The 11,247-nt window shown below is 51.2% G+C and overlaps 1 protein-coding gene across 1 annotated transcript in view; it reads right to left on the bottom strand.

The window, feature by feature from the left end:
* Positions 1-11,247, bottom strand: part of GPT2 (glutamic--pyruvic transaminase 2) — a 34,368-nt gene that overhangs the window by 21,487 nt on the left and 1,634 nt on the right. Inside the window, exons 3-4 of the mRNA XM_040497921.1 lie at positions 4,613-4,702; positions 2,412-2,520 (exon numbers count right to left, since the gene is read on the bottom strand). Coding sequence (XP_040353855.1) covers positions 2,412-2,520; positions 4,613-4,702 — 199 coding nt within the window. The remainder of the gene's footprint in view (positions 1-2,411; positions 2,521-4,612; positions 4,703-11,247) is intronic.

Here is an 11,247-nt window from a genome sequence, read left to right as displayed (position 1 = left end):
AGATCGTGACCTGGCTGAAGTCGGACGCCAACCGACTGCACCACCCAAGCGCCCCAAGAAGTAATATTAAAGGGCATGATAAAAACATATCCGGGTGAGCTTTAAGACCTTGTATGTGTATTTATTTTTTTTATTTAAATTTTTTTTTCAACATTTATTTATTTTTTGGAACAGAGAGAGACAGAGCATGAACGGGGGAGGGGCAGAGAGAGAGGGAGACACAGAATCGGAAACAGGCTCCAGGCTCTGAGCCATCAGCCCAGAGCCCGACGCGGGGCTCCAACTCCCGGACCGCGAGATCGTGACCTGGCTGAAGTCGGATGCTTAACCGACTGTGCCACCCAGGCGCCCCCCTTGTATGTGTATTTAATAATCCCCACTTGGGTCAGGGTAGCCCTGGGTACTGACATTTTCTATTTCCTTTACCCTTATGGGCAGGCAGGTTGTTAGGCTACCCAAGGCTTAGGTGACAGAGCACCACCCCCTGATGATACTGCCCTCCCCTCAGCAATGGACAGGAACTGGTAGCAACCTCCAGGGACAGGGCTTCTCCATACCTGACAAGGGGGGTTAGCACATATCTCAACCTTCTTCACAAGCCTAGGAGATGAGTACAAAGTATTTCCTAGTTCAAGGATGAGGAGAGGGGCTCAGAGAGCACCTACCTCACCTATCCTCATAAGGTCCTCAGAAAAAACTCAGTGCAGGTCCCCAAAACCCCAGAGGCCAACTTTCTTCTTGCTACAATACCCCAAGAGGAGACTCACAGGAACATGGCTTCTCAAACTCCTTTCCATAGCCTGGCTGACAGAGTTGCAAAACTTGATGAAGTTTCCTACATGAAACAAAGAACTCCTCCCCCTTCCCCAGACATTCCCACCAGACACACAGAAGGCAAACACTCCCTCCTCCTCTCTCTCCTTGCAGCTTCCAAGAGTCTTAGGCCCATGGCCAAGGGGTCTTTGAGAAGCGCCTTTGTCCTCTGGGCTGGGCAGAGGGTGCAGAAGGAAAAGAGCTTGGAGGCCGGGCCTCTGGGCTTATTGGGCAGCTCTCTACCAGCTTGTGGTTTAGGCCTTGCCACACAAGGTGCTGGCCCACACCCTACCCAGGCTGATGGGCAGGAAGCAAGGGGCAGCTGGCCCCTTCCTGAGAAGGACACCATTAAGGACAGTGACCAGGGCACCTAGGTCGCTCAGTCAGTTAACCGTCTGACTTCGGCTCAGGTCATGATCTCATGGTTCATGAGTTTGAGTCCTGCATTAGGTCTCTGTGCTGATAGCTCAAAGCCTGGAGCCTGCTTCAGATTCTGTGTCTCCCTCTCTCTGCCCCTCCCCACCCTCTCAAAAATAAATAAACATTTAAAAAAAAAAAAAAAAAGGACAGTAACAGACTTGGACAGAGGGCTGATGGGGTAACCATGGCAAGGAAAGCAAGCATAGGGCTCTCAATAAAGGGAAAGAGCAGAGAAAGGGAGGGGAAAGGCAGGGAGATGGCAGAGAGGCCAAAGGTAGCTGATCCTCTGCTGAACAAGCCATAAGAATCCTTCTTCCACATTCTAGAACATTCTAGAACATTTAGGCACGTGTCCTAAAAAAGCTCTAAGAACAACTGTTTTTCCTGTAGTGAGGAAAGCTGGATCTCCTGTGTAGGTGCTGGGCAAAGGAATTGGGCAAAAACAAACAGAACAAAGAACATAAGATGAGAACAAAGAGCCAGAGGGCCAGAGGCTGGAAATCCATCTCAGCAGCAAAGGGAGAGAGAATATCATTTTCACATGTACAGGGGCCAACTTCTGGGGCCTCCCTCCATGGAGCCCTCTGGTGCCTGGTGTCCCCCCTCAATAAGGAGGCAAATGGCTGGACATGGGCTTCCAGCAGAGAGGACCAGAGGCTGGGGTGGTGGAAGCACAGCCAGAAGGAAGGAAGCCACCAAACAGGGGTCACAGGCATCTCACAGTACTTCCCTTCCCCCGTAACTGACTGCCACTTGCTGGATGCTGGGCAGGGGCCACAGACAGGCAAGAAGGCTAGACAAAGCCACACACTGCACCCAACTGCCTGTCAGTGAGGCCAGTCACTGGGTTAAACTCTCTCCTCTGACAGAGGGCTCAGCTATCCAAGCTGGCTCCCAGGTGTAACACCAAAACCCAGGCAAATGTAGGCTCTTGTACCTGATGTGCCCCGACTTACCAAAGAGGGCATTGACCTCACTGCCTAGCTAACAGGAGGTTAGCAGAGCACAGACAAGAAGAGGAACACTATTTTTCCCTTTACTCTGCAGGTCACCATCCCATGCACATTCACACACTCACTCACATGAATAACTCTCCATTCAGGGTCAGGGCCCAAGCCCATGCTCAGAGCACACTTTCATTTCACACCCTCTGGGACCTGGCCAGTTGGGGGCCTCACCCAGGCTGTTTCCGCCACAAGCCTGTAGGATCCTCCGGGCTCGTTTCTTAGCATCTTCTGGGAAGCTGGGGCTGTCCAACAGGTTTGGGTAGGTACAGAGTGCCATCACCTGGGGGAAAAGAGGCATGGCTGGGCTCCCAGCAACCCCCCCTGCCCCACCCGACCCCAGAGCCCCAGGAGGGGTACGAAGATGACAACTCAGGGATGTGTGGCAGATGTGCTCCACAAGGGTTCCAGCTGGCAGGAGCTTGGGGGCGGGTGGGGGAGGAGCACACTGGGCTCTCATGCTGAAAGGTGGGGTACATCAGGACCTGGGCTTGGGGCCCATATGGGGTCTTCCAGAAGAGGATCCATGAGACAGAATGAGCCTGTTACTCAGTCCCTGGCACCAACTCTTCCAAAGAGGACAGTAGTCCACACACCAGGGGGCTCCTGAGAAGGGGCGAGAACTGAGCAAGCAGGTAAGCCCCAACTGACAGGAACATAGACCTCTTCCTAACTCACAGACTGACTGGCCCTGATCCCCGTGCCCCAGGCCCCCTCTCCCTTTCTCACCATCATCCCCTTTCCTGGCCAGAATTGAAAGCCGGTCAGCTTTCTCATCTCTATAACAGAGAAAATCACCCTAACTTCACAAATTAAGAGGATTAATCAAGGAAATGTTTGCAAAAGTGCTGGTAAACCGCAGCTCACTGGGCAAGTCTAAGCTGGCAGCTTAGGAACTGTGCCAGGACCACTAAGGGGAGGAGGGTGCTCATAGCTCTGACCCCAGCTGGGAGACTTCAGGCAGGTGCTGGCTTCTTGGAGCCTCATTCTTCTTCATTTGTACAAGGGCAGTGACCCAGCCCTCCTCCCAGGGGCACTTGTGAAGAAAAAAGGAGATGAGTGAAAGCTGCAGGAGGCCAGCATCAGGTAGGAGAGGCTGGGCTTGCCAAGGCAGAGCAGGATTTGGGAGTATGTCAGCCAGACAGAAAGGTTGAGGCAACAGGAGCCTCTTCATGCCCAGAGTCCCAGACGTGTGGGGAACATCTTTTGCCTCTCCCCTTCAAAGCTGCATGATTCCAGGACAACCAGGGCCCCCCAGCCTCCTCCTGCCTCCACTTCCCTGGCTGAGCTGCTCTATTTGGTCTGATCCATTTCTCCATCTTGGGCCCAGTTTGGGGTCTCTTATATTCACAGTCAGCTGGCATGCTCCTGAGGTTAGCAGCAGTGGCCACAGCAGGGGAGGCCAATGGATGTCCTTCAGGTCAGTGTCAGCCTCGGTTCTTTTCCTCATACACTATGTGTGCTCCCTGAGCTAAGGTCCCCCAGCACCCCCACAGCCCTCCACCAAGAGCTGGGCAGGGTTGCCCCTCCCTGTATCGCCCCTGCAGCAGGAGACACAGGCTGAGAAAAGAACTGGGGACTTCAGTGCTCAGCTTCCCTGCCTGCCTGACCCTGTGAACCTTAACCACACAAGGACCATATTTTGCTCCAAAAAGGGCCCCAATTCTCTAGGAAACAGCTTTCATCACAGCTGGTCTCCAGTCTCTGTTCAGGAGGCCCTATGGCATTCTCACACCCTATTTTTACCCCTCCAGCCCATCAATCCCACAATTTGAGCTCATGCAGCATCCTTGTGGTTGGTGCTCAAACTGAAACATTAAAACCTGTCTCCCGGAGACCTCAGGAGCAAGCTGGGTCACATCAGCAAGGCAGCCAGGAGAGCAGCAGCTGACAGTGATCACCAACCCCACACTCTCCTGCTGGGCTAGGGATGAGCGTTTTACACTCATCATTGCACTGAGGCCCCCAGCTGTGCTCCAAGGCAATGCTCTGGTGATCTCCACGTGCTCAAAGCCACACAGCTGGTAAATGGCAGAGTTAACACTTAAACTCGGGGTGTCTCACTTGGGAAGCTGTATCTGGACTCCCACATACCACCTCCCAGCCCATTGGGACTCTACCTCTCCAGGCTGCCTCTCTGATGCCCTCATCAACCAAGCTCCAAATTCAGTATCCAAGACCATGGACCGTGGAAAGGCATGCCTGGGAGCCTTGTACACTAGAGTAACCCCAAAATGAGTCTAGGAATTCTAGACAACTTTGGAAGGAGAAGAGGTTGAAGGAGAGACCCAGGGGACATCAGAGAAATGGGCTGGCTCTACCAGTCTCTAGTTCCTTGCTCTCCCAGCAGCTTCTGCTCCTGAGGGCCAGCTTACCTGTCGGAGGAAGGTTATTGGCTGCTGGCCCATGGCCTGGGCATCCCCAATGTTGGCACGGATGACCTCAGTGAATGGTTTCTTGATACCCTGAATAGAGAGAAGGCAACAGGTGGTTACTTGGAGACTGTCAGATCCTGGATTCCAGAGGCCAAGCAATGCCCCCACAGGATATTAATAAACACTCCTAATTTGAGCCTTAGCAGGTGTCCGGCATAGTGCCAAGCCCTTGACATGGCTAGCCCCATTTAACCTTAACCACCACCCCCATGAAGAAGAACTAGTATTAATCTCATTTTACAAATGAGGAAAATGAGGCTTCAAAGGTTAAGAAACTTGCCTGAGGTCACTCCAAGATCACTCTTCTTAACCACTATGCTCACTGCGCAGCACCACCCCCCCTCCTTCTGAGAAGGCTGAAAGAGCTCTCCAGGGCTGCCACAGCACCCTGAGGCAGCTGCAGGTCCAGGGCCAGCCAGCTGTGGCCTGGGAGGGATGCCTAAAAGAGGGCCTTAGGGCAAAAGTGGTGGAAGGCAGGGGTCAGCAGCAGAGGCTGCCAAACATCAGGAAGAGGCTCCCACTACTCGTCCCCAAGTGCAGCTCCACCTTGACAGCCTAAATAGCAGGGGCACTAAGGCCACCTCCCCTCCAGAAGGCCCCAATCAGCAGGGACCTCTCAGGTTGTTCCCCTGCAACCTGACTTTGCAGAATAAAAAATGTGGGTTGATTTTTACTTTAAAAAAAAAAAAAAAGCATCAGGGATGGAAAGACTGGCTGATGAGAAAACTCATGGCCACTGCCTGAACAATGTGTTCAGCACAGGAAGGAGGTCCCAGAGAGGAGGAACTCAGAGACCTCACCAACGGCAACGTCACTGGGGGTGACTGAAGGGGTCAGTCCTGGCTGATGTAAAGGGGAAAATGCACTTTGGATGGAGCACTGTGGGGATCTAGAAATGTGGGGATTCCACAGAGCTCCTTGATAAGTCCAGAATTAGCCATTGGAAGAGTAAGAATCAGTAGCAGGTTCCAGGACCTCCCAGAGCGGCTGAAGGATTATCCAAGACAAACAGTACAAAAGCACTTGGCAGAGTACAAACATCATCATCTTACAAAGCCGGACCAAGGACGAGGCTGAGAGGGTCGTGGTGGAGGAAGAAGGAGGTGCGGCAAGGAGGTGGCAGGACCGAGGGGTGGCCCGGGTAGAAGGCCTGGCCACCTTCCCATCTCCAGCTGCCCTTTCCTCAAGGGCATGCTAAACACAAATTTTAAACATACAATTCTATGGCTTTGACGCTTCTCTCCATTTCACACAATGTGTGAATAAAAGCACCTTTAGAAAACTTCCCCTTTTTTAAAATCAGTAATGTATACTTTAAGTAAAAAACAGTGGCACACAAGTTTTCCTGACCCTCATCTGCCTCCCCTAAGACCCTCCTCTATAGAAATTCTCTGGCTGCTCTGGAGCAAAGAGGCATGGGTGGCTGAGGAGGGTGTCCCATAAATGGCCCTAGACCTTCATAAACAGGGCTTGATAAGTCTCCAAAAGCTTCTGTGGGGGAAAGCTCCCTTTTAATTCCCTTGTGTTCCTTCTGCGGAGCTCTTTGGAGGTGGCCAATATGGAAAGAGGTCCCAGGGTGAATGGGAGAAGCAGCCAAAGGGTCCTGAGGGCCAAGGCATGGGGTGACACCACCCTCTGCTCCAGGGATAGGACAGGAGTGAGAGCACGCACCTTAGAGACAGGCAGTGAGACATGCAGCCTCAGGGCTTGCCCCACAGATGGGAGGCAAGAGGCTGGGGATGGGGGAGGGACCCAGGCCATTGTGTGCAAAGGGGCAGGCCTGACCCAGCCCTTGGCACTGGCCTGGGCTCCTGGCAGAGGTCCCTCTATCAGCCGGACTGAATTGCATAGTTCTCAAGGCTCAGTAAGCTGAACACAGGTGATTTCCATGGTATGGGCATAGTCCATTCTTTGGTAGGGAGTAACTCGGTCACAGTCGAGGGCCAAGAACAAACATGCAGCTGCGGGCCCTCAGCCAACCCAATGCAGGGAGGCAATGATGCCTGGAACAGAGCACTGGATGTCCCTTTCCCGTGCCCTCCCTCTGCACTGCTCAACCAATTCAGGGCCTGCTGACAAGGAGCATGGGAACACTGAACATCTTTCTTGGGTCTGGGTACCCACAGACCCCAGACACTTTGCTGTGATGGATGTTTTGGGGGGTGGGGTGGAAAACTGGCTCCCGTGAATAGGCCTGCCCAAAAGGCCACCATATAGAGGAAACTTCTGGGCAGACTTCTGTATCTGGACACTCAAGATCTACATGGAATGGGAAATACCAAGGAGCAAGGGACAGACTCCTGCTCACAGTGACTCATCCAGGTCTGACAGGCACACCCAATGCTAACCTTGCTTCAGCCCTGCCCAGGAGCCTGCCAGGTCAGCACTAGCAACCTAGTTTCCTCTCACAGTATCCTAGAGCCCATCTAGATAATCCACCTGCATATATTCAGCCCAGAGCTGCCTCCCTGTGCAGCAATGAGATGAAGGTCCCACCCAGGGGAGCTCCTTTCCCAACATTCAGCTTAGGTAAGGATCAGGGGAGTAGGCCCCTGGGTTCTTAGGGATGCATATTTCAGCAGGTGTTAGCAGGGAGAAAGAAAGATTATCATTGTCTTCCCTGCTTACAGGCCTAGCATCACCATGAGGGCTGAGGGGATGCCAGATGATTTTTTATTTTGAGAGAGAGAACAGGCAAAGAGAGAGAGAGAGAGAGAGAGAGAGAGAGAGAATCCCAAGGAGGCTACAGAGCCTGATGCACAGCACAGAGCCTGATGCGGGGCTCAAATTTACAAACTGTGAGAAACCTCAGCTGAAATCAAGAGTCGGACACTTGACTGAGCCACCCAGGCACCCTGGATGACAGATGATTCAAACTGGCACATGGCAGTTTCCTTGAGTGAGTGATGGCTCCTGTCATTTCATGTGACATGTGGGTGGAAAGGCTTGGTAGGACAGTTTTTCCCCAGATAATTTCCTTCTCATTCAACAAATACTTATGGATTGCCCATGCCCAGTGACAGGAATGAGCAAAACAGGAGATACTACCACCCTCCAGAGCCCAGGCTGGTAACGAATAACACGTGGGTGCAGGAAAGGGAGAGAAGGCACAGCAAGTACCAGGCCAGGAACACCATGTGAAAAGACCTTCAGGCGGTGGACAGGACTGGGGCAGGCAGGAAGTCCTACAGACAGCCCCAGAAGGAGGCCCCAGAGACAAACTCAAACCAGTCCCCACTGTCCCTGAAAACAGGTGCATTTCACAAGTGAGGAAACTGAGACTCAGCACTGGGTCTGGTCCCAACCATTGTGGAAAGACAAACAAAGCTAGAAGAAACCCAGCTGAAGCTATAAATGCCCACAATTAAGAGACTAGATGGGAGCTCCAACGGCTGAGTTTCCTAACCACGAAAGCAGGGAAGGCTGGGTGTAGGCTTCTGAACTCTGGGGGTCTGTGGGAGTGTCAACCATAGAAACTGAGACTCACAGGGCAGAAGCAGGGATGAAAGATGAATGAGCTCCAAATAGGATAATTCATGACAGCAAGGCTAAGGCCCAGGAAAGACAGAGCAAACCCCACAGAATGCACATTCCCAGACCCAAAGAGGTTCAGCACGAAGGCAAGGACAGGGGTCCATTGGTGCCTCTCCTCAAGCAACTCTCATTAGTTTGAGAAAACGGCTCTTAAGAGTTCTAACTGGCTTCTAGCTGTTTTCAAAGCATTGTTACGGACATTGCAAACTAGGCTTTAGGAGAAATATTTTGCAAAGGAATAAACTGAGGCCAAGGTAGTCTGAAAGACCTGTCTGAGGCCCACAGCACATAAAAGCAAAGCCCAGGGTGTAGGTCTATGATGACTTGAGCAGGGTGGGTGGTAGAGGGTTCATCCTATTATAAGCCCACACTACACATTTATTTATCTTTATTTTTTGTTTTTTATTTTTGAGAGAGAGAGAGCATGTGTGCATGCCCATGCACAGTGGGGGAGAGGCAGAGAGAGAGACACACACACAGAATCCAAAGCAGGCTCCAGGGCTTGAGCTATCAGCACAGAGCTTGACACAGGGCTCAAACCAATGAACTGTGGGATCATGACCTGAGCTGAAATCAGATGCTTAACCTACTGAGCCATGCAGGTGCCCCATCTTTATTTTAGAGAGAGAGAGAGCATGCACGCAAGTGGGGGAGAGAGAGAATCCCAAGCAGGTTCCACGCTCAGCATGGAGCCCAATGCAGGGCTCGATCCCATGACTCTGGCTGGGATCATGGCTTGAGCTGAAATCAGGCATTGGACACTCAGGCGCCCCTACCTACACATTTATTTTAAAGTAGCATCTAAACTCTGAAGAAAATGACCAATTAGATTTCACCACCTGTGCTTGGAATAGCCAGGGTTTTCAATCTTAGTTCTTAGCTGACTATAACCATGTGTTATAGCACCCCCCATTTTTTACCAGGGTTTAGATGAGCACACACTGATGTTAACAGTCATAACCAGTTTTTCCCTCTATTTATGAATGTTTTGCCTCAACTGTATGTATTTTACAAATAGAAGTAAAGCCATTCCTCTGTCTCTACTTGTGCCAACTTCCTCCCCTCCTGCAGTAAAGGAAAAAAGAAGTAGGTTGAGGAAGAACTGACAGATCTTTTCAAAACTCCTGCTAATTGCAGCTTATTTTTAAGTGCCGCTCCCAGCTAACAGCACGATCTGAAAAGCTAACAGTGTCCCCCCCTTGGAGCTGCTGTCAGGGAGAAACAAGGCCTCCCTGAGAGCACACAGACTGGACTGGAGAATGGCGCCTTTCATACCCACTTAGCCAACCTCCCCCCTCCTTCAGGCTTTCCTGAGCATTCTCCCCTCTATCACAGAAGGAAGAAGGATGGGACTCACCCATGAAGCCACCCCAAAGTCAAACACCAGAACCATGTGTCCAGCCAAACAGTGGATAGTGTTTGCAGAGCACATGGTGAAATAATTCCATAAGGTAGCATAATGGCCAGGACACCTTCAGATGGACACGATGGTACAAAAGTCAGGGCGGGGGACTTTGGGCCCACAAGCCACCTCTTTCCTCTTATAGACCAGGGAAACCAAAGCCCAGAGAGCATAGGAGATTCACCCCAAGTCACCCTACTCCCTGCAAACCCTTGCTCATCCCATCTCTACCCAATCAAACCCTTTATAACATCAGTCCTGTTTCGGTCACTGCAATACAAAACAGAGGTAGAAAAAAAAATGAAGCTGTGCCAAGCCCAGCCCTCTCCCCACCCCCCCACCCCCACCCGGCATGCCAAAAAAGACTGGCTCTTTTTGAGCCAAAAAATATGGCTCTCTCAGAAGGCGCCCTGTGTAAGCTAGTAAAGTGGACAGAGGTGGTCTCCCAAAATGAAAGGTTTAGGTGAGGCTATGCCAGCTTGGTCGAGCTACGTCTCCAGCACCTAGACTGGGAAACAGAGACTCGGATGAAGTGAGAATAAAACACGAAGAGATGGGCTTGAATGAAAACACCAGACGATGCAAAGTGGACAGAAAACACCTCAACTCACTCAGGAGTAGGCCATGGGAGTGTAGGGTGTCTATACCAGAAATCACAGGTGTTTCTGGCTTAAATGACCGATAAATTTGTCCACCTCAATCATGGAACCATACCCTACTGGAAACCCTTGATAGTTCCCCCACTTCACACCACAAAACTTTGCACCATAAAGTCCTGAGCCCAGCACCCAAGACTCTAGTCCCCCTTTTCTGTTTCATTCATCTCTCATATGCCCCTGCCATAGCGCTCTTCCAACAGCACCATCCCCTTCCACAAATGCCCAGAATTTCCCAACCTTCTGTCTTTGCTCACAGCCCTGCTCCCACATGGAATGCTCTTACATTTTTCTCTGCTAAAAAATCCCACCAATCTTTAAAAAATTGGGGGAGGAGAGGCTCGGGCCCAGAGAACCGTATGGCAGTCAACCTCCTGAAGGCAAAGACAGGGCCCCTTTCTGTCCTAATCATCCTCCTACTTCATGAAGCCCACAACCAAGCTGTTATTTAGCAAAAGACAGATAGGGATAATCCCTGGAACCCCTACCAGCTCTGGAATCCGAGAAATTAGCTGTAAAGTGATAAACCAGGAACAATCTAATCTCAGCTTTGTTTTAACAGGAAGACTGTTGTCTCCAGAACCGTCACCTCCAGTCAGCCAGATATCAACAAGAAGGAGAGCAGCAAAACTCATGTTTTCTGCCCCTGGCCCATAGAAACTGAGCCAGCCTCCTTTAAGCTAAACCCCAATCAAACCCCTACCCAAGGAGTCAGAGGGAGACACTGGACTCTGATTTGTCCAGCTCATTAATTTCAGTCAGGAGAACTGGGCATTCCACCATAGCTTTTTCCCATGCATTCAAGGGACAGTAAGTAATCAACTTGCCCCCCAGTCATCCAGTTCTAGTGCCTCTGAGAGCAAGATCAAGGAACCCCCCCCCCCCCCCCCGCGGGGGGGGAGCGGGTTTTTTTTTTTTTCATTTTTTTTTTTAAAGTTTTTTTTTTCAACGTTTCTATTTATTTTTGGGACAGAGAGAGACAG

Source organism: Herpailurus yagouaroundi, unplaced genomic scaffold (genome assembly GCF_014898765.1).
Source record: "Herpailurus yagouaroundi ecotype Mexico unplaced genomic scaffold, PumYag 190, whole genome shotgun sequence".
Lineage (NCBI taxonomy): Eukaryota > Metazoa > Chordata > Mammalia > Carnivora > Felidae > Herpailurus > Herpailurus yagouaroundi.
Note: the sequence above shows the minus strand (reverse complement) of the source record. Positions and strands in the feature narration are given on the sequence as shown.